At 35.6% G+C, this 25,035-nt stretch overlaps 1 protein-coding gene across 2 annotated transcripts in view; it reads right to left on the reverse strand.

The window, feature by feature from the left end:
* The window catches only part of LOC150091800 (guanine nucleotide exchange factor DBS-like), a 307,604-nt gene that overhangs the window by 35,290 nt on the left and 247,279 nt on the right, over nucleotides 1-25,035 (reverse strand). For both annotated transcript variants that reach the window (XM_090385772.1, XM_090385768.1), the window contains 3 exons: nucleotides 17,081-17,206; nucleotides 6,095-6,292; nucleotides 1,053-1,145 (listed from right to left, as the gene is read on the reverse strand). In XM_090385772.1, the coding sequence (XP_090241898.1) occupies nucleotides 1,053-1,145; nucleotides 6,095-6,292; nucleotides 17,081-17,206 (417 nt within the window). The remainder of the gene's footprint in view (nucleotides 1-1,052; nucleotides 1,146-6,094; nucleotides 6,293-17,080; nucleotides 17,207-25,035) is intronic.

The following is a 25,035-nucleotide window of genomic DNA, read 5'->3' on the forward strand; positions in this document are numbered from 1 at the left end:
TGAACAGCTCTTGGATGCTATATTGTCCATCATAACCTCAAATGACAACTCACACTGCACAAAAAAAGAAATACAGATGCCAGAGATTTGTTTTGGAGATTAAACATGGTTTTTACCAACTCAAGCCGCTATTAAGCATAGTGGTGGTACAGATGGTAATGAGTCATCTTCCACCTATCACTAGTACCATAGGGAAGGGGGATTAGCCATTCCTCTGTGTGATGTTGATGCCAGCCTTGACTCCTGTTTATTTTGGTTTATATCTGGGTGGTTACCTCCTGCATACATAGGGTTACTAACAGTCCAATCTGGCATGAGGGTGCAAGCAAGGAATTTAGCTCAGAATGTATGTACTTTGCTGAAATTTGATGCACTTAACTCACAAGCAGATGACCTAAAATGGTTGCAGACAAGAATATCAGTTCAATCATTTTAGACCTCCATATACAGTTCTGACAATAAGTGCATCATATGCCTTAAAATTAGCAGAGTTGGAATGTAATGACAAGAATTTAATTCATCATTACATATGAAAATAGCAGTATCAGCCCTTTTTGTTTGCATGATTATTTATTTGTTTCAACTAAAGTTACCAAAATTTATTTATTTAATACAACTAAAGCAAATACAAATATAAAAAGAAAATACAACTAAACTTACCAATCTACAGAAAAATGAGGCTCTTCATTTCTTTTGAGCTATCTCCATGAACATAAGATGATGGAATCAGTAATTTACTATTCAAGTTTGTTAAGCATTGCTTCCAAATGTCTGCATAATTGCTAATACCTGCCACTGTTTGTATGGCTGTCAAAGTGGAGTTGTTTATGGTTATACATCAAAAAAATGAAAAAAACCCACAATCATCCACCATCCTAAGAGACAACATCACTTATAAAACTTCACAAAAACTTTTCTTAATGTATTCTGTTACATAATCAGAACTATAAATATATATGTATAACAAAACAATTTCCTGCTAATTGTTTATTGTTGGAATTGATTATGGGACAATATTTCTAATTTATTAGGGATTTTTTTAAATTTATTACCTGTATAATAAATACTTCAGACCTCCCTACAAGCCACACTTCAAACTTTTTGCAATCACCACGAACCTTCTCTGTGAGTCCAATTTGGGATGTCTAAAAAAATAAAGTAATTACTCATTTTCTGAACTAAATTTTTTGCTACAAGTTATTATTTTCACAGTACATTACAGATTTTATAAAATTTCTCAGGTTGAATTCTTGGGACAATATTTCTATCAAGTATTTATATCAAGTATATGAATAACAGGTATTTATATCAAGTATATGAATATTTATATTACTTGTTTGCATATTTTGATATTACTGATGCAAACGAAAAATATCAATAGTTTTGTATATATCTTTGAAACCCTCTGTTATAGAGACAGTGAAGAGCTCAAACAAATTCATTAATCACATCATTCAAACAGAACTATCCCAAAAACCAATACTGTGTAACATGAACATCACAAATTCTCTAAAGAACTTAATACAATCAGTGGTGATTCAATATTACTGAGGGGACTATGACACCTTAAATAACATTTGTAAAGAATGCAAAACAAGAATTATACCAGTTTAATCACCAATGTTTATTCTTGACTATTTTCATTAGCACCACTTGTGCTATTTCTATTTATGAACTTTTTAAATATCTTAGTCAAGTCTAACATTCTTCTGAATGTTAACTGATTTCATATCTAAGAAATCAATTAACATTTTTCTGTGGTAAATCTACCCAAGCTACCTACCTAATGAAAAACTGTACTGTTAAGGCTTTTGAGTGAAGTAAATAATCTTTGGTTACCTAACTAACATCGATAACCTGGCCCAAGCTTTTTAAATAAAACTAATGGCCTACACAATAATCAGAGCTTCACTGGTTTTTCACATTAGGAATACCAATATCATATGACAAACACAGCTAACTCTATAGCTCAACCATACACTTTTTTTCCCACCAGTTATGAGTGACATGATACTGAAAATCACCCATAACTAACCCCCCACCCCAATTACCCATTTCTTGTGAAATTCAAGGATAGGGTTAGTCTTGGATAAAGAATGTAGTTTGAAAGGTCAAATGTTGTACTTTTGGTGAGAGTAATCACAAAAACATCACCGATCCAAAAAACCATAACTGCATTAGCCTATTTAAGGAGCAAAGTGGTATGTGATCTCTGTACGAACTAAATAACTTAAAGCATTCATCTTCTAAAACAGTATCAGGAGAGGTATCCTGATATGTTACATAACAAAGCTTTTCCAAGCATTCTCAATGAGCACGGTAAATATCTGGAACCTTTCCGAAAATTACAGCCATGCAGTCAAAGAATGGTTGGATAAACAATTTCTTCAAAATTGGATTGGAAGGCAGGGGGGGAAGAATGGCCATAATCTTATAGCTGTGGGGCCATCTCAAGGCCAAGGTGAAATATATGCAATGTCCAGCTTATTAAAATTTTCACTGCATGGGTGATGTTTGTATGTATGTTTACCCTTCATACAAACTGTTATGTTTGTGTGAAGGGTAAACACACTGAAAATATTTTGTAACAGTTCCTCCTATGGTTTCGACTTATGGAACATCCTGTATGATACCAAATCTTCTTAAACTGTGTTGATGTTTTACTACACAGCCGGCTAGTACTGGAAAAATAAAAACTGAGGTGGAAAACTAATTGAAGAAAAAGAAGGGAGAAGGGGAGAATAAAACAGTAACTATATTTGGTGTTCCATGTGGTCATCATTTCAAGTATTATACCAGTTTAATGTTTCTCTTAACTTCAGATTAATATTCAGTGTGACAGTGCGGTGTAATTCTAGATGTTTTTAAAACTAACATACTTGTAAACATGCATTATATCCCTCCATCCTTATTGACACCAGATCTATGTAGTAGTAGTAGTGGCATGTGATGCAATAAAGCAAGTGTATGAGCTTATGCAGCATCAGCCAAAAAAAAAAAAAAAAAAAAAATCACACCATTCCCTCCAAATGCCTGTCCAGTTCCTCCTTAAATTTATTTAACCTATCAACTTCCACAACGACAGATGGAAGTTTGTTCCAGCAATTAACCACCCGCTGGCTAAAGGCAAATTTCCGCACATCTATTCTGTCATTTCTTAATTTGAATTTATGCCCCCTTAGGTTCGTAATCTGAACAAGGGGAAGGATCCCATCAGAATTCAGCATGCTCAATCCATTCAAGGCCTTATACACCTCAATCAGATCACTGCGCAGGTGCCTAGTCTCCGGCCACTGCAATTTGCAGAACTTAAACCTCTCTTGGTAAGAGGATCCCTTCATTCCCCTCACCAATCTTGTTGCCCTTCTCTGTACACGCTCAAGCAAATCTACATCATTCCTAAAATGAGGCCTCCAGACTTGTACGCAGTACTCAAGGCGTGGCCTGACCATTGCCTTATACAGAGGGACAATACAGAGGATGCAAATACTGTAAACAAGATTCCTGGGGACCACCTAGTATAACAGTTGTTTACTATTGAACCAGGGCGCCTCCATAGCCAGGTGGACAGGAGCAGCAGTGCATAGCACACGCTTCTTGATTAGACCGGGGTTCGAGTCTGTGACCACCAAATACGGAGGATGCGGAAAGGTCAGGGAATGACCACCGCATATCACCGGAGCAATATGGCCTCAGTTGCTAATGCTCCTAAAAAAATAACAAACTATTGAATCTCAAAACTATTTCATTTACAAATCAACACTATTTGTGTATGACACGCATTTCTCACCTATGACTCAAGGTTATTGATGAAACTGTACTGTATGTTTGTGTTGATCCAAAAATGAAGATAACCTTTCTAAAAAACGAAGATAACCTTTCTAAAACAAAGTTTAAGGTGCAGCCACAAGATTTCTCCAGGTCACAAGAGTTTCTAAGATGAAAAACTAAATTATATATATATAAAACCATTATAAATTAGAATAAGGATTAAAATAAAAATAAAATAATGCCAGCAGTATGGCAAGACTAGAGCAAAAAAGGCAAATAAACTAAATTAATTCAAATCAAACAGGGAGGGAAAAGTGGGGTAACAAGAGTAAAAATATTGCAACCGAAACTCTAAGTTAATTTAGAAAATCTAAATATACGAATAATAATTCATTGAATTTTTTGAAGCCAATTAAATGAAATTTAACGGTGGCCCCTCTGACGGGCACCAGGTCCAAATTTATGTGAAATATCATGAAACAGATGTAAACCACTACAATAAACCAAAACAAAAATAAACAAAAATAGACTGACCATTATGCCCCATCTCGACTGAGGACCACAAGGCCAATAATGGTCAGGGAATCGCTGCATTTCGAACGCTAGACAGATTGCCGCAAAGGAGAATCGATCGTAAGATCAGTCCGCCACACCAATCCCCAGATTGAACCGCCAATGCAGGGAATTGAACAGCAGTGGTCCTGATGCAGCGAAAATCAAAAATAGAACAGACACAAGCACTCCTGTGCAAAGCCACACTACTGACAAAAGCAATCTTAACCAGTTTATATAAACAAATAATAAACTATAGATGGCAGTAAAGGCGCAGCGTTAGCAATTCGCCCAATACTATCATGTGGGCGCCTCCGTAGCCAGGTGGGAAGGAGCAGCAGTGCGTAGCACATGCTTCTTGATTATACCGGGGTTCGAGCCCGTCACCACCAAATACGGAAGATGCAGAAAGGTCAGGGAATGACCACCGCATAGCCCGGACCAATATGGCCTTAGTTGCTAATGCTCCTAAAAACCAAATAACAACAACAACTATCATGTGACATAATTATACAAATATTTAAATAATGTTGAAATAGTTAGAATCGGAATATTTCCTAATAAAATAAAAAGGGTGGTATTTAGTTTGCCTTTTTCGCTCTTGTCTTGCCATACTGCTGGCATTATTTTATTTTTATTTTAATCCTTATTCTAATTTATAATGGTTATATTTCAAGCATCATGTAGAGGATTATGCTTTTTGCTGCCTCTGATGTATGCCGTACCACCCTTTTTATTTAATTAGGAAATATTCTGATTCTAACTATTTTAATATTATTTAAATATTTGTATAATTATGTTACATGATAGTATTGGGCGAATTGCTAATGCTGCACCTTTACTGCCATCTATAGTTTATTATTTGTTTATATAAACTGGTTAAGATTGCTTTTGTCAGTAGTGTGGCTTTGCACAGGAGTGCTCGTGTCTGTTCCTATTTTTGATTTTCGCTGCATCAGGACCACCGCTGTTCAATTCCCTGCATTGGCGGTTCGATCTGGGGATCGGTGTGGCGGACTGATCTTACGATCGATTCTCCTTTGTGGCGATTTGTCTAGTGTTCAAAATGCAGCGATTCCCTGACCATTATTGGCCTTGTTGTCCTCAGTCAAGATGGGGCATAATGGTCAGTCTATTTTTGTTTATTTTTGTTTTTGTTTATTGTAATGGTTTGTTTACATCTGTTTCATGTAAACAGATGTAAACAGATCTGTTTACATCTGTTTGGACCTGGTGCCCATCCAGAGGGGGCACCGTTAAATTTCATTTAATTGGCTTCAAAAAATTCAATGAATTATTATTCGTATATTTAGATTTTCTAAATTAACTTAGAGTTTCGGTTGCAATATTTTTACTCTTGTTACCCCACTTTTCCCTCCCTGTTTGATTTGAATTAATTTAGTTTATTTGCCTTTTTTGCTCTAGTCTTGCCATGCTGCTGGCATTATTTTATTTTTATTTTAATCCTTATTCTAATTTATAATAGTTATATTTCAAGCATCATGTAGAGGATTATGCTTTTTGCTGCCTCTGATGTATGTTGTACCACCCTTTTTATTTTATTAGGAAATATTCCGATTCTAACTATTTCAACATTATTTAAATATTTGTATAATTATATATATATATATATATATATATATATATTTTTTTTTTTTTATTATTTTTTTTTTTAAATATTTTTGCTAATATTTAAAACGTACAAAACATAATAAACCATTAAAACAAATTAATACATCAAAAATTAATAAATCTATCCTTGGTTACTTACCTTTAATGTTTTTTTAAAGGCATAGCTTGGGCTGCCTTCTCTACCATATTTTTTAGTAAAAAGAAGTAACTGTTCATAAAGAAAAATGTAACGCTGTTTTGGCATAAACCTTATCTCTGGAATCCTGTCTTTTTTCCTTTCTATCCACACATTGAACGAGCCTTGTAAAAGTAACTGGCCATAGTCTGTCAGGCATCCCTGGAACAACAAAATAACAATCTGAATGAAAATAATTTATTTTTTATGTGTATACAGTACTATATAATATTGTCACCTTCAGTGAGAATATTGCAGAAAACTGAACTGCTAAATTAAATGTAATATGATATTTGCCCACATGCAATAAGAAGTGATGACAAATCTTGGTTTGAGTGATAGAACTGATTTCAATTGAGTATGCAAAACGTAATAGTAGTGCTAAGGAGAATGCTATAAGTAGAGTTTTTCTAAGATAAGATTCAACATTATCTGCCATCATAAAATATTTCTAATAGTGCCTGAAGTGTTCCAATACATTTAAGTGAATAATTAATATCCATTTATTCTAGTATGGTGAGTGAGAAATGACTGACAAACTTTAATGAAAATAAAAAAATAATAATAATAAATTTCATTTGTTTGGAAGTGCAGGTTTCACAAACAGGACATGACTTAAGTCCTTACTGAGAAAATACACAGTATATAACATTAACCTCTGTGTGGTCATAAGGAAGTTATTTGCACAGTGGCAGTAGTGCAAATTATTCATTTTTTTAGGGTGTTTTTTTTTTTTTTTTTTTAACTCTTTTCAAATGACCACAGGAGTAGAATAAATCCAATACCTCAAATAGAGTTCCAAGGTTGCATTAACAGCTATTGATATTTATTGATTCCATCATCTCACTAAATTTTACAAGAGTCCTTTATGACCTGAAATAAAGAATAACTTCCCCTACCCTGTATCTATATATGATCATTAGTTACTCATCTTTCTTATCATTTATGCAATTTTGGTAGCTACACAAACACTATCAAAGTCCTAATAAAGGCTCACTATACACACAACGCTAATAGTTACTATACAACTCATCAAAAAATATACAGCATTCACTCCAATTTATTCAAGCTCTGGGTGGGGAGGGTTACTCAAGATCTACCATTACTATCTAGATAAATTTTACAAAATAAGTTGGCCCCTTACCTTAAAATACTTAAGAGTGTTCAAATGAAACACAGAAAAGATTATAAATCATAATTATTCTTTATTTCCAAAAAACTCTTTTTAGAATAAAGAATGATTATTTTAAACAGAGATGATATGTGATACATCACAGCAAATGAAATAAATACAAAGAAAGACACTATTAAACTATGTACAAATGTTTATTGAGATGATAACAAGAGAACCACCACAATACCTTTAGTAACAGCAGCCATAATATTAACCATATCTTAGAAACAGCAGGCTTCTTATCGAAAAAAATTTCCAGATTACCTCATTTCCCACGCTTAGTGATGCAAAGCAAACAAAATCTAAACCAAAACTCTATAAAAAATTAATACACAAGGTGGTATATGTGGTGTACTATGTACACAAACACAGAACTTTTTTACAACTTTACTTTTCCAATTAAAAAATAATTAATGATAATTCTGAAAATAAATACACACGAGAAGAGTAATAAAATTCATACCGATGTAATTCTAAACAAATTTAAGAAGTTTTTACTTTTTCAGTAAAACAAATACACTATGGTACCTACTACTCAGTTTTTGCTATAATTTTGAAGCTTTTAGTTTAGATTGTCAGAATCCTGTAAACTGATACTATCCATTGACCACTGAGTGGTAAGCACTGGAATAAAGCATACACCTTGGTCCTTAAGGCTGTCGCAGACATTCTCTCAGATATGCCAGACAAGCTGTGCTTACTACCTGGGAGTCTAAAATACCGATGAAACTGATATTTGGGTGACACTCAAGTCAAGTGGACCTAATTTTGAAGAAGTCCGGATGGTCTGTGACAGCCAAATCCTCTGCTTGCACCTTCATGATGGTGGGACTGTTAGTAATCCTTTGTATAACCCCCATGCGCAAGCACACTGTGGGTAACCACCCAGGTGTGAACCAACATAAGCAGGGGTCAAGGTGTGGCACCCATACCACACAGAGGAATGCCACCTGTCAGTGTTACCAGGTGGCAGATGATTCTCATCAACTCCAACTTATTGGATCACTTTGCTTATTGGAGGCTTGAAGTGGTGGAACTCATGTTTAGTCTCCAGAGCAAAATTCCGGTCAACTCCCCTACCATCTCTTCCATCATACAGTATGATTGATGTATTTTGAGGTTATGATGAACACCATGGTGGGATCCAAACTTTCTTACATTTCAAGGGTACAGCTCCAAAACGGTGTTCCCAGGCCAGCTGCTAGTTAGTACATCAGACCAAACCTATTGGTAACTCTCTAGGTTGTAACTCTCTCTATTGGTAACCCACCTCTGTCAAAACCAGATTGTTCTATTGTCACTTCAGCCAAGGATAAAGCTGACCTGCTAGCATCCCATATTTCTTTCAACTCGTATTAATGATCTTGGTAAAAAACCTCCCACCATTCCCAGGACGCTCCATTCAATGCCTCCTGTGGTCTTCCGCCAAAAGGATGTCAGAAGTATTTTGATGAATCTTGATGCCAAGAAAGTTCCAGGTCCTGATGGTATTTCTCCATTTGTTCTCAAAACCTGCACTCCTAAACTTACTCCTGTTCTTTGCCGCCTTTTTTTACTTTCTTACTCTAAAGGTGGTTCTGCTTGGAATTTGCTCACATCCAGCCATTTCCCAAAAAAGGGTGACAAATCCCTCCCATCCAACTGACTGCTCACTGAGGGTGATGGTAGATGGCTCTCTGTCTTCTAACTTCTCCACTAATGCTGGTGTCCCCCAAGGTTCAGTTCTTTCCCCCAGTTTTTTTCTCTTGTATATTAACAACCTTCTTCCGTTGACCGGAAATCCTATCCATAGTTTTGCGGATGACAGCACCTTGCATTCCACTTTCCAGTTTGAGAAACCTCACCCTGCTCAATCAGCTTCAACTTCTCGAATATCCGCAATCAATTCCTTAAATGCTGATCTCCAGGTAATTCTCCAGTGGGGGCAAAGACAACTTAGTTGATTTCAATCCTTCTAAAACTCAGTCCTGTCTTATATCTCGAAAAAGGATTCTTCTTCTCTGATGCTTATCTTTGGTGACACTCCGATTTCTAGGCAAGATGATATATCTCTTTTGGGGATTACCTTGCCTTCTAATCCCTCTTGGCACAAGCACTACAAATATTGCTTCCTCTGCATCTAAAAAAGTTACTTTTCTTTCAAAACAGCTGTTCACTTTGTACAAATCGCAAATCCACCCTACCATGGAATATTGTTCCCACATCTGGGGCAGTGTCCCCAAAACCTCTCTCAGGCTTCTAGAAGACTCCATTCAGAAGAGGGCAGTTGGGTTAATTAATGACTCATCTCTAACAGAGTCTCTACACTCTCTGTCTCATAGATGTTCTGTTTCTGCTGCATGCCTTTTTTACAGATACTTCCATGGGCACTGTTCTTCTGAATTGGCTTCTATAATTCCTGTTCTCTCTCTTTCTAAACAGTCCAAACAAGTGCCACCACCACAAGCCAACATTACTGTTCAACTTCAAACTCACAGAACCAACTTTTCAACTTCCTCATTTATTCATTCAACTGCCGTTTTCTGGAACAACCTTCCTTCATACATATTTCCTGCAAATTATGGTCTACAGAAGTTCAAGTCTAAGGTCACAAATATCTTCTTTCATCTTTATATCAAATATCTCCTTTACTATAGGTTCTAATACCTCTCATGTTTGGGGTTTCCATAAAAAAAAAAAAAAAAAAAAAAAAAAAATACAGCCTTCTTTTGCAATACCATACAATCACAAGTTCTATGCAGGCTTTTGATGAGGAACTGAGCTTCCTTCAAACATGGAAAAAAGAAATCATTTGCAATCTAATGCAAACCTTCTTCTCTTTCTTAAGAAATACTACTCCATCACTTGTCATCAGTTAGCTTTCTTTCAAAATTCGGTTTTAAACAGAAAATGGATTCTCTGTTCTGGGAAGATGTTTATCAGAACCATTTCTGCTGGTATTCCTCAAGATGCTATTTTATCTGCTCTGCTATTTTCTTCTTTGATTCCTCCACTTTTAGAGCATCACCTTCCCATAATTGTTTAAACAGACAACTTTAAAATATGAGCCATATATCATTTGGCTGAACAAGCAGTGAGAAACAATAATTATATTAACAATTGTGTACAAACACTATAATTTTCTGCTCTCCTTTTCCCTTGTCCTAAACCCAAAAATATTTGCACCATTTCAGTTTACTTCTATTAAAGTAAATTACTGATAAAATAGTTTCAGATCACAAGGATCTTGAAATTCACTTCAATCTTAACTTTCATTTAAAACACAACAACAAAATTCCAAGACTAAATCTGTGAAATGTGCATAGAATTTAAGGCAAAATTTAATTCACATCTGAGTTTTTACAATAGTAAAATATATTAAAATTCATTTGTATCCTTTTATATGGTTCTATAATTTGGCCAGCCACTACTAAAACTAATCTAAGTTTCTTTTTTTTCTCTACTGAATTTAGTGTTCTTAAATGGACTAATGTTAAAGCTAGATTCCGTTTTACCTGGTTGAGAATAAAATCCAGCTTTAACATTAGTCCACTTCAGAGATGTAGAAAAATCTAGAATATCCTCTTTATCTCCATCAGTAATCATATCCAAAAACGTTTGCTGAATTGTACTCTTCAATTATTCCTATTCCATTCATATGGCATAAAACTGGCTTCAGAATCCCTCCTAAAAGCACTGCATCTAAGTTTACCTTACAGAATATAATAAAATCTCCAGACAGATTTTTTTTTTTATTTTTTTATATCCAATTATAAACTTAGAAAATAATTATGATTATGCCATTGATCTTATCTGATTTAGGCAGAATAAAGAATACTGCTCTAAATTTGTTTCTGTTTTCTTGGTGAAATGTTGTGCACTTATGGCTGATTCTACTTTTGTGTTAGTTACATTTTGTATGTATATTTATTTAATATTTTATTTCCATTTGTACTGTAAAATTTTTTTATCCCATATAAGCTCCTCTGGCCAGGGATTACACAAGGTAAGCTTCTTCTATTGTGTATATATGTTGAAATGGCCAACCAATTAACTGACATTTATTTATTCAAATCATGAGAAATTCTTAATTCTAGACCATTAAAACAAAATTGATGTAACAAAACACAAATACAAAAATGACTAGAATCGATGAATTTCTTCTTAATGTTTAATCATAATGGCATTTTTATTTACATCATAAATTATTAAAAATGAAATTTTAATCCAAATTTTTTACAACTCCCATATTCACACTGGTAACTGTGGGTGTCTGAAATAGATACATTTTGTGTGTTAACAAATGAAAGATACTTTTTCTACTCCTATGCTTATATTGGCACAGAATTAGAAAATCAGACATCTTAAAATGATTATAGTGAGGAAAGTTTTGAATATTCTTGTTGATTTTTTTTAATTCCTTGATCAATGTGATGCATTCCTCTCATCTACTCCCATTATCATAATATTAAAATATTATAATCATTGGGAGCAGTTTTTATTTCATAATTTAATCATCAAAAAGTGGATATATATTACCCTTCAGATGCTTATAATGCTACCACATATAAATATTTCTAAATAAAATTATTTTTATACTTGTTAATTTGTCTTTTATGTCCCCCTTTTATGTTTTTTATGTCCCCCTGCAGTTAAACTACCAAGCTCTAGAGAAATCTTCATGATGGCAGACTTGAACTCAAGAATTGGATAGGCTGAAGATAGTAAAGTTGTCCTTAGTCCTGGTGGGGTGGGGGGCTTGTGTGCTTCAATAAACTATAGAGCTATATAGGCAGTAGCTTGCTACCAGCAGGGCCACCCAAGCCGGCAGATCAATAGCAAGGAGCCAGACCAAGAACGATACCCTGGCCCTCCAGATTGGGGGTTGATGCGATGTGCTAGCTCCCCCATTCATCATAAAAACTTTGCAATGCTAAAAGACCTAAGACAAAGACAGAAAGAAAACTAAGAGATGAACTGGAAAAGGAAAACAGATTTTGAATATTGGATACTGGAATGTACAGGGTTTAAATACAAGCCAAGATCAAGTTTTATTGGAATCAAATGAATCAGGAATGGACATGATTGTTTTGTTGGAAACAAATAAAAAAGGAAAGGGAGAGGAAATGATCGGAGAGTATGTCCATCTGTGGAGTGGTGTTGATAGGAGAGCCGAGGTGGGAATTTTCATGCTCATTCATAAAAAAAAAAAAAAAAAAAAAAAAAAAATCAGAAAATTTATGACAAAGTGGAATCTTATTAACTAACAAATTTTTACTGCTGAATTCAAGATGTATAGAAGAGGAATCAAGATTGTTGGAGTATATGCCCCTACCAATGACACCCCCCCCAGAGTGTAAAGAAGGATTTTGGAAAGAACTGAGAGAAGTGATGGAAGAAATACCAAGCTCTAGAGAAATCTTCATGATGGGAGACTTGAACTCAAGAATTGGATGGCTGAAGATAGTAAAGTTGTAGGAAGATTTGGAGAAAATGAAAAGAACAACAATGGAGAGAGATTAATTGAATTGTGTGAATAGCTCAAACTGAAGATTAGCAATACTTTTTTTTCCCAACACCGAGAGATACATAAGTATACACGGATACAAGAAACAAGGAAACTGAAATCGATGACAGACTTTGTAATTTTTAAGCAGCAAAGTTAAAGTTACAATCCATGTTAAAGATGTCAGAATACAAAGAGGAGCAAACTGCAGATCTGATCATTTTCTGACAAAGGCTGCATTGGCGTTCCTGTGGATTTATCAAAAAGGAAATAACTACGAACCCAAAAATGAACAAATTGATGATAATAGTTTCAATATTGAATCCTTAAAGGAGGAGAGCATTGCGGATCTCCACAGAAGAAGACTAAACCACGAATTAGATGACAGTTATGGAAAGAATACAAGTGACATTTATGAGCACTTAGTAACAAAGATCGCAGGAAAAGTATTGGGCAGAATGGATAAAAAGACACCAAATACCTGGATGAATTCAGAATTAAAAGAATTAATTAAGGAATAAAAGGATGCATACCTCAGATAGCTTAGCTCGAAAAGTGATGAACATAGGAGGATCTATAGGGAGCAAGATAGAGGACTAAAATTGAAGAAAAGCAAAAAATGAGGCATGGGATAGTACCTGTGCAAGATAGGATGTGAGAGATCTGCTGCTGCGTGGAAGGTGCTGAAGAGCTTGTGAGAATTGCATAAACAAGAGGCTAATCTGGGTGTAATAAAATTAGAAGAACAGTGTATATATTATGAAGAACTACTGAGTGAGAACAGGGAAGAATTTTGAGATAATGAAGTTGAAACTGCCTGGACAGGAAAAGGAGTAAGGATTAGTTTTGAGGATATACAAACAAAAGTAAAAAAAGGAAAAAAACGGAAATGCACCAGGACCTGGAGGAATGAACATGGAGTTACTAAAAAAAAAAATGGAGAAGATCATCTTAGTGCTCATGAGACTATTTAACAAAATTTGCAAAGGCTTCCCCTTTGCAAATTTCCTCTGTGTTTAAGAAAGGAGATAGAAGAAATTGCTCAAATTACAAAGGAATCTGTGTTTTAAACCCAATTGCAATGCTTTTTGGTAGGATACTGAAAACTAAACTAGAGAAAGAAATTAGGGTTTCAGAGGAGCAGTGTGAAAACTAGAGAAAGAAATGATGATTTTGGAGGAGCAAGCTATATTGGCCATCTATTTATGGTCAAGCAGATTCTAGAAAAATGCCAAGCTACTGGACAGGATATATGATTAGTGTTTATTGACTTGGAAAAAGCTTACAACAGTGTCCCAAGAAATATGCTGTAGAATGCCATGAAAAAAATGTCAATATGACAACCACTGATTGACATAATTAGAAAAATGTATAAAGATAACACTTGCTGCATTAAAGTTAGGTCAGAAATACCAAGGAAATTCAAAACATCAAAAGGCTTGCTACAAGGGTGCTGTTTATCCCCCACCTTATTCAAGTTGACCTGGAAGTGACTCTGAAAGCTTGGTCCCAAAGACGCAGATTAATAGTGTGTGGATCACACTATTAATAGTGTGTGGATCACACAAGATAAATGTGTGGATCAAAATATTCGCCTTTCAAATCTTTTGTTTGTAGATGACCAAGTAATGATCGCACAGGATGCTGACTATATGTGTAGAAAGCTACTGGAACAATATAAAATATGGGGTTTGAGAATAAACTTCAGTAAGATGGAATATATGAATTCCACAGGGAACATTTTGAATATTAATGCAACGCCAATAAAGAATGTGAAGCAGTTCGTATATATAGGAGCTATTGTGTAGATAGACAGCTCAATTGAAGATGAGATTTGAAGAAGAATTAATGAGGGAAGAAAGGTCTTGGGAATACTGAACCCAGTATTATGGAGCAATAACATTCTTCCAAAAACCAAATGATTAATATATAACACAATTTTTCAGAGTATCCTACTATATGGATCTGAGGTTTGGCCTATAAAGAAAAGGCAAAAGAAGAAATTACTAGCTGTCGAAATGGATTTTTGGAGATCAGCCCAAAGATCTAAATTGGATAGAGTCAGAAACAAAGATATAAGAAAAGCAATGGATGTTCAAAAAACATCATGGACAGAATAGAACAGGAAAGACTAGAATGGTGGAAGAGAGGCTACCAAAAAAAAAGTTAGGTCAAGGATAACTATTGATACAACAGAGAAATCCAAGAAGAAGGAAGAATTTTATGTTTACTTTAAAAGTAAATTATCACATTCACAGTTAGTAATTCAATTTATCAAAAACTGAAAAAGAACATCTTTTTGGCAATTATTATTACATGCAATTTAACCCTCAAGCTAAGCATGTCGATGAAAATCGGCAACCAAAAAGAAACATTTTTATGAATTTTGTGCAAATTTTTGAAAAATGTTTTAGCATTCTTCAAACAGGCCTCTGAGGTTGGGTATATTCATACTGTGGATTTTAGTGTTTTGCACCAACCTTACGTAGAAATAAAAACACAAAGGAAACTGGACTTTTAATAACTGTGTTTATAATAAATTATAATAACCTGTATTTACAATAAATTTAACTTTACGATAAACTATACATATAAAATATTAAAATCTGCTACATTAAGAACAATAAAATGCATTAAAATATACTAAGTTAAAAGCGATAAAAAACCATAGCTTTCAAAGGCTCCAGCCTTCTTCTTCAGCGGTATTTTCTTATTCTGCAGTACATCTTTAAATATCAGCAGGTTCATGGTACTCATCACGTGTTTCATTCTCACGCGTTCCGTTCTCTTGCGTTGTGGAACCGGAAGTGGCTCGAGCGGGAGTCATACGGAACCGTTCATCCCTTCTGAGGATAGTGGCCTCAAAGAACTTATGCGCCCGATCGGTGATGCTATCATCACCGATCGGGCACATAAGTTCTGGGACCGTAAGTGGCTCGAGAGTTTGCGGATCTGTTCTACAATCAACATTAATAGAGATAGAGGTACACGGATTCATCCCCTCTTTGAGGCCACTATCCTCAGAAGGGATGAACGGTTCCGTATGACTCCCGCTCGAGCCACTTCCGGTTCCACAACGCAAGAGAACGGAACGCGTGAGAATGAAACACGTGATGAGTACCATGAACCTGCTGATATTTAAAGATGTACTGCAGAATAAGAAAATACCGCTGAAGAAGAAGGCTGGAGCCTTTGAAAGCTATGGTTTTTTATCGCTTTTAACTTAGTATATTTTAATGCATTTTATTGTTCTTAATGTAGCAGATTTTAATATTTTATATGTATAGTTTATCGTAAAGTTAAATTTATTGTAAATACAGGTTATTATAATTTATTATAAACACAGTTATTAAAAGTCCAGTTTCCTTTGTGTTTTTATTTCTACGTAAGGTTGGTGCAAAACACTAAAATCCACAGTATGTTTTAGCATTCCTGTATGGTAAATCTACCGTACATTCACAGAAAATTCTGCAATGCCCAGTTTCAGAGAAAAAAAGTACCTACCATGTTAATTTTCCAGAAAGTTTAATTTTTTTGCTCGCTTCTCAAGCAAAGTTGATTTTAAGAAAGTCAAATTTATTTTGTTTTTTTTTTTTTAGATAACAAGATTGTTGTTCCTAAAAATCTTTTTGACCTTATTATCCAATATAGCATGTCAGAATTATGAATAAAGTTTAACTTTCCCATTTTCAACTATTTTTTTGCCATTTTTCCTAAAAAACTTGATTGATTTATGAAATCTGTACACATATCACATGTTATATTTACTGCCTTCATTTTTTGTTTAAGGCACCCACTAGATACTTTAAATTCTTACTCTTCTAATTACTTTCATAAAGTGATAATTTCAAATAAAATAAGTGATATACACAGACCAGTTCTAAGAAAAAAAATTCAAAACTAAAACATGCAAATAACAAACTGCCACCAGAAAATCAGAAAACCTTCTGGGTTTAGGTATTTACATCTGCAGGAGACTAACAGTCACTCAAGACTAAAAAAAAAGTTTTGCAAGTGAAAATGTGGGAGTATAAATCTACCCAGAGGGAATTTTTACCATGAATTTGTCAACAATTATTGAACTTAAAAATGGAGTTTGCTGCTACTGAATTGTCCTTTAGAGTCTCTAAAAAGTACTGAAGGGTATAACGGGAATAATTTTTTTGTCCTGGGATGAGTTTTCACCTACTTGTTGACAATGGCAAATCATTAAAAAATTTTAATATAAAAGGGACGAAAAACACCAAAGAACATAAATTTAGTTAATAAAAATTTAATCCAAACTACTTACATGGAAACCTGTAATAGCCACCTGGTGCATACTGTCATTGACATATTTCAGAACTTTAAGCATAGTCTCTAAAGCTTCTTGAAGTTCGGCCTGACCTGAGCTGCCTTCCGAATATTTTATGAGATCCTGAAATAAAGGAAAAAGTTGAGAGTCGATCTGTATTTACAAAAACATGAAAATGATTCCACATCGTGTCATTTCTACTCATATCATTTGTTCATCTTCATAGTTAATTTGAAGTTTATTTGTTTTATTTTTATTCTTTTCATTGTAAATTCCAATCGAATCCTGGTTCACTATGTAAACTACTCTGGGATACCACAATAAAGAATATATGTTCAAAACACAGAAATTTAATCCTTGGTCACAATTGTATCCTGATTAGTCGTGCGATTTATTTCTGATTAATCACATATATCAACCAACCAATTATTTCCTATCCAGCAGGAAAGGAATTAATCATTTAATTTCCTGCTTGAATCAGGCAATTTTAAATTTTATGATCACAACACAATCATATTTGACCCCAGGGGCTCACATCTGATGAGTATGGGCTTGGCACACCCAGGGTCCTGAGCTGGATATCATCATTCTGCTCTCTTTCTTGGTGATTCCCTTCTATTTCTGATTCTTGTTCTCTCTCTCTCTCTCTCTCTCTCTCTCTCTCTCTCTCTCTCTCTCTGGTAACTCAGAAATTTTTTTTTTGGCTGGTGCAGCAAAAGCCTCGGCTTCCTTGCACCATATGGCTAACGATGATAATAATAAATAATAAATAAATAAATATACTTAATAATAATTTTATATATTAATTTAGATTTCATTATATGGCTAACAATACTTTAAAAATACTTCCCACTTGGCAGCTTGTAACTAATGCAATGCTCATTTATTTTACCACCACATGTTATTAGCAATGCAGAAGACTTGATATAACAGTAAATAAGTAGCAGCTATACTTGCTGATTCTAAAGAGCCAGAATGAGAGACATAATTAGTATAGAAGCCAGAAGTTATTCTTTATTATTTCACCACTAAGCAGTGTGATGTATGAACCAATTGATAACTGCATGTATCATGTTTGTAAATGCATGTGTCCTAGATCTGCTTGCTTGTTAAGATCACAAATAACCATATACCTGTGCATGAGACTGACCAACTACAACCTTAAGTAAAAAGGCCTTTAGAAATTCCTCCAATAAGATAGAAATCAGTTCCAGGATTTTTCAAAAGAATGACTAGCAGCAAAAACACCACACCTCCAAAGACAATTTTTTTTAGTTCTACTTGCAAAATGTACAATTCCATTGCATCTTTTATGCAGTACCTACAGAAAATATCTAAGGAAAAAAATTCATACAATTATAAATAAACTAAATTAATGACTCCTATTTAGGGAGTCATTAATGGTCATATTATAAGTTAATCACCAGTTTACTTTAATTATTACATATTCAGGCTTAGCTTATGACTGTTTACTGTGAGAATAAAATTGGTGAATCAACTGTAATGAAGTTTACTTCATTTCATGCATTAAGAATCTGCAGATAAAGGAACCACTAGGTGGCAGTGATCACAGAGCGCTGAAGTGGGATATACTCAAAGAGGTAACTACCATCAGGGGTAAAGGGAAGGGTTTTGGCTTTCATAAAGGCGACTACGATGGCCTGAGACAGTATTTAAATTCTATACAATGGGACCAACTGATGATGGGACCAACAGAAAATTCAAAATGGGAATCATTCAAAGAACTTATCTTGGAAGCTACTAGGCTTTACATACCAACTAAGAAATATTGTTCAAGGTTTAGGCATAAATGGATGTCAGATGAACTAATGAGATATATGGCAGAGAAGAAAAATGCATGAGATACATATAAATTAATGGGTGACATGGAAGCCTATGATAGATATAAGCTGGTCTGTAACCAAGTCACAAAGGAGATTAGGCAGGCAAAGGCAGATTATGAGAAATTCTTGGCAAAGGATGCAAAGAAAAACAGAAAAGAGTTCTTTACCTATGTAAACTCTAGAAGAAAAGGGATGAATCAGATTGGTCCACTGGATATTGATGGTTCAACAGCTGAGGATCCTGCTCATGTTTTTTTTTTTTTTTTTTTTTTTTATGAGAACCCCAAACACGAGAGGTATTAGAACCTATAGTATTTAGTACCGTGCTTGGGTTGGAGGTTCAGAAGACGAAAGAAGATATTTGTTGATATTGGACTTGAACTTCTGTAGATTGAAATTTTCAGGAAATACGTATGAAGGAAGGTTGTTCCAGAAAACGGCAGTTGAATGGATAAATGAGGAAGATGAAAAGTTGGTTCTGTGGGTTTGTAGTTGGACAGTAAATGGATGTTGGCTGGTGGCGGCATGTGTTCGGACTGTTTTGAAAGAGAGAGCGGGAATTATAGAAGCCAATTCAGAAGAACAGTGCCCATGGAAGTATCTGTAGAAGAGGCATGCAGCAGAAACAGTGCGTCTATGAGAAAGCGAGTGGAGAGACTCTGTTAGAGATGAATCATTAATTAACCTAACTGCCCTCTTCTGAATGGAATCAAGAAGCCTGAGAGAGGTTTTGGGGGCACCACCCCAGATGTGGGAACAATATTCCATGGCAGGGCGGATTTGCGATTTATACAGAGTGAGCAGCTGTTTCGAAGAAAAGTAACGCCGAGAGCGAAATAGAAAACCAAGTTTTTTAGATGCAGAGGAAGCAATATTTGTAATGTGCTTGTGCCAAGAGAGATTAGAAGTCAGGGTAATCCCCAAAAGAGATATATCATTTTGCCTAGAAATTAGAGTGTCACTAAAGATAAGCATAGGAGCAGAAGAATCCTTTTTGCGAGATATAAGACAAGACTGAGTTTTAGAAGGGTTGAAATCAACTAAGTTGCCTTTGCCCCACTGGAGAATTACCTGAAGATCGGCAGTTAAGGAATTGGCAGCAGATTTTCGAGAACTTGAAGCTGATTGAGCTGGACAAGGTTTCTCAAAATGGAAAGTTGAATGCAATGTGCTATCATCAGCAAAACTATGGATAGGATTTCCAGTCAATGGAAGAAGGTCATTGATATACAAGAGGAAAAGAGTGGGGGAAAGAACTGAACCTTGGGGGACACCGGCATTAGTGGAGAAGTTAGAAGACAGAGAGCCATCTACCATCACCCTCAGTGAGCGATCAGAGAGAAAACTGGATAACCAATTACTAAAAACAGTTGGCAAACCATAAGATGGAAGCTTGTTTAGAAGACCTTTATGCCAAACACGATCAAAAGCCTTTGAGATGTCAAGAGCAACTACTTGTGTTTCACCGAACCTTTCCATTGAATTAGTCCATAAATGGGTAACATAAGCCAGAATATCACCAGTGGATCGACACTGACGGAATCCATACTGGCGATCGTTAATCAGACGGAAGGTTTCTAGGTAGTCTAAGAGTTGGCAGTTAATTGATTTCTCCATTACTGCAATGGGACGATAATTGGATGGGAGGGATTTGTCACCCTTTTTAGGAACTGGCTGGATATGAGCAAATTTCCAAACAGAAGGAAAAACACCTTTGGAATAAGAAAGTGAAAAAAGGCGGCAAAGAATAGGATTAAGTTCAGGAGCACAGGTTTTGAGAACAAGTGGAGAAATACCATCGGGACCTGGAGCTTTCTTAGCATCAAGATTCGTCAAAATCCTTCTGATATCCTTTTGACGGAAGACCACAGGAGGCATTGAATGGAGCGTGTTAGGAATGGTGGGAGGTGTTTTACCAAGATCATTAATACATAAGCTCGAAGAAAAATGGGATGCTAGCAGGTCAGCTTTATCCTTGGCTGAAGTGACAACAGAACCATCTGGTTTGGACAGAGGTGGGAGCAGAGATGGGCAAAAGTTGCGGCCAATAGCTTTGGCAAGAGACCAGAATGCTCGGCTACCATTAGGGCAAGAAGCAAGTTTTCTACTCTTAGCCTGTTCAAACTCTAGTTTGGACTGATTAATGACTGCTTTACAATTGTTGCGAGCAATTGTAAAGGTGTAGGCAGAAAATGAAACTGAAGAATTAGAAACAAGCCAATTACGATATGCAACATTCTTCTCTTGGACAGCCTTAGCACATTTATTGGAAAACCAAGGTTTAGATAAAGGACGAGATTTTAAAGTGGAGTGTGGGATAAAGGATTCCATTCCTGCAAGAATAATTTCACTGACACGATCTGAGCAAACGTTGACATCAGAAGTTTTGAAACAGTAATCAGACCAAGGAAAAGAAGAAAAGAAGTCTCGCAGGTCATCCCATTTTGCATTCTTGTAATGCCAAACAATACGAGGTTGGGAATAGCCATGAGATAAAGGTTCCATTGGAGAAGAGACAATCACCAAGTTGTGATCTGAAGTGCCTAAAGGACCTCTCACTTCAACCTTGTACTTAGAAGGGTTGTTTGTGAGAAAAAGATCAAGCGTATTGGCTGTATGATTAGGATTGTCCGGTATTCTTGTAGTTAAATGAACAATCTGTGCTAGGTCATTAGTAATTGCAAAAGCCTCAGCATCTCGACCTGCTGGGTCGGTGTGACTAGAAAACGGAAGCCAGCTGGCTAACAAACTAAACAAGTATTTTGCATCTACATTCACACATGAGGAGTTATTCAGGAAGGGGAATGCCAGAGGTAAAGTAAACTCTGGCAGTAAGCTAGATGATTTTGTTATAACTTTTGATACTGTTGCACATGGAAGACTGCTGCACAAATTGGAGCAGTGTGGCATTGGAGGCAAATTGTTGCTATGGATAAAGGGATGGTTGAGCGGGAGAAGACAGAGAGTGGTAATCAATGGACACTGCTCATCGTGGACTAATGTTTTTAGTGGAGTCCCTCAGGGTTCAGTGTTGGGTCCATTATTGTTTTCTGTATTTATAAATGATATTGATGATGATAGGTTGTTAAGGACACTACTGACACTATGCTGCTGCAACAGGATCTAGAAAGGCTAAGCAGGTGGACTGAGAGGTGGCAAATGAAGTTTAACATTGACAAATGTAAAGTACTACATATGGGAAATAGCAACCTCAGAGCAATGTATCAACTCTGTGGTACTACACTGACAGTGGTAGAGAATGAAAAGGACCTCCGGGTAATTGTGCAGGCAGACGGACCGCAAGAGTAGCTCATGGTGTCTTGTCAAGGATATATACAGGAATTTTTCTGAGCAGTGCAGACGGACCGCAAGAGTAGCTCATGGTGTCTTGTCAAGGATATATACAGGAATTTTTCTAGCAGTAATAAGGAGGTGATTATTCCCTTGTATAAGGCAATGGTCAGGCCACACCTTGAGTACTGTATACAGGTCTGGAGGCCTCATTTCAAGAAGGATGTAGAGCTGCTGGAACGAGTACAGAGAAGGGCAACAAGATTAGTGAATGCAACAAAGGGTTGCTCTTACGAAGAAGGGCTTAAGTTTTGCAAATTACAGTGTCTGGAGACTAGGCACCGGCGACGTGATCTGACAGAGGTGTATAAAGTCTTGAATGGTTTGAGCATTCTCAATGCCGATGGGAGTTTTCTTCTTGCTCAGAATAATCACCTGAGAGGGCATAAATTCAGATTGAGGAAAGACAGATGTAGGATAGATGTGCGGAAATTTGCCTTTAGCCAGCGGGTAGTTGGTTGGTGGAACAGACTTCCATTGCTCAGCTGGACAGGTATTTCGAACGAACGGAGGGGTGAAATGGAAGTGGGGTTTTTTTTTTTTTTTTTTTTGGCTGATGCTGCATAAGCTTGCTTTCTTGCATCATATGCCTCTACTAATGCTAATTTGTATTCAAACAAAGGTTGGTGAAACTGTCAGCAGACTCTATATTTCTGTTGGACAAGAGTTAACTGTTGCAGTTGTGATGAACAGACTATTTAATTATCCAGACTTTTCTGAAGACTTTTTGAAGAAAAATTCAGGTATAAAAATGAATTCTAAATAATTCTAGCAATTTCACCATGCAAATTAAGAACATCAGAATTATAATATAAATTATAATTCTGAGAAAAGTACCAATTATACAGATTTTCATTATTTCTTGTTTACTGTGTAGAGCAGTGGTGTCCAACCTTTTCCCGTATGGGAGCCATATTCAAAGTTAGATTTGCTTTCAAGGGCCGCACAGAGTGATTCGAGAAAAAAACTGCGTCACATTTTCTATATCTTGTTACTTGTAAAAGGAAGTTTCTATTTTCATGTTACTGGTGTTTTTTTTTTTTTTTTCAACCTATGTATAAAAAAATGCAAATTCCCAGCACTTTTATGTGCAACAAATCTATGTCAGTGATTTATTTTTTAGATTTTATTAAAATTATAAAAAAAAAAAAAAAGTTTTACTTTTGTTTTTTTTTTTTTTTTTAAATACTTTAGTTTTTTTTTTTTTTTTAAATACTTTAGTTTTGTTTCTGTTTGAAATACTTCTTCACTTTTGTTTAAAAAAAAAAATACTTTACTTTTGTTTTTAAAGGCTCATTTTAGAATATTTACAACCTGAAAAGGATCACCGCTTTTCAGTATTAAGGTGAATAAATAAATATAATGATAAACATAAAACTGAAATATTCGAAAATTTTATTAAGTACAATACACAATAACATTTACTCGACAAAACTTAACATTTAATGAGATGACTGAGGCTAGATATTTTTAAATAATTGTTCAAAATTTGGTTGCAAATTTGTGATGCCATCAGGACATAATGAAGATTATGTCCTGATGGTATTTGTTCCACTTGTTCTCAAAACCTGAACATGTCCTGATGGTATTTGTTCCACTTGTTCTCAAAATTTGTCTCCACTTGTTCTCAAAACCTGAACTTAATCCTGTTCTATGCCACTTTTATTCACTTTCTTATTCCCAAGGTGTCTTTTCCCTTCTGCTTGGAAATTTGCTCATATCCAGCCTGTTCCCAAAAAGGGTGACAAATCCCCCCATCCAATTACTTCTACTCTTTCCAAAGTAAAGGAGAAATCGCTTAACCGTCAACTCTTAAACTATCTAGAAACCTTCCATCTAATCAACAATCACCAGTATGGATTCCATCAGTGTCAATCCACACGTGATATTCTGGCCTGTGTTATCAATTTATGGACAAATTCAATGGAAAAGTTTGGTGAAACACAAGCAGTTGTTCTTCAATTTATCCACCAGCTCAACCACATGGTTAGAGAAAGATCCATCCAGTCTCTTTTTACTTATAAACTATTAAATTTTAATGTAACAATTCATAACAAATTAGCATTAGCATCAGTAGAGGCATACGATGCAAGGAAGCAAGCTTATACAGCATCAGCTTAAAAAAAATCCTTCACATTTCACCCATCCATTCATTCATTTCAAATGTTTGTCTAGTTCTACTATCCAATATAGCAATCAACTATCCACTGGCTAAAGGCAAATTTCCACACATCTATTCAGGTTTGTAATCTGAGCAAGAGGAAGAATCCTAACAACACTGAGCCTACTCATTCCATTCAAGGCCTTATACACCTCAATCAGATCACCTCACAGGTGCCTAGTCTCCACATGCTGCAATTTGCAGAATTTAAGCCTTTCTTTGTAAGAGCACCCCTTTGTTCCCCTCACAGTCTTGTTGCCCATCTCTGTACTCATTCTAGCAACTCTACATTCTTCCTAAAATGAGGCCTACAGACCTGTATGCAGTACTCAAGGTGTGGCCTGACCATTGCCTTATACAAGGGGATAATCACCTCCTTATCCCTGCTCACAAAATTCCTGTATATCATTGACAAAACCCCATGACCTACTCTGGTGGTCTGTCTGCACTGCTCAGAAAATTTCATATCTGACTGCACAATTACCCCCAGGTCTCTTTCATTCTCCACTACCTTGAGTGTAACACCACCCAGTTGGTATGTTACTCTGGGGTTACTGCTATCCATATGCAGTACTTTGCATTTGTCAATGTTAAAC

Source organism: Mastigoproctus giganteus, chromosome 1 (assembly GCF_048544385.1).
Source record: "Mastigoproctus giganteus isolate SK-2022 chromosome 1, ASM4854438v1, whole genome shotgun sequence".
In the NCBI taxonomy this organism is placed as follows: Eukaryota; Metazoa; Arthropoda; class Arachnida; order Uropygi; family Thelyphonidae; genus Mastigoproctus; species Mastigoproctus giganteus.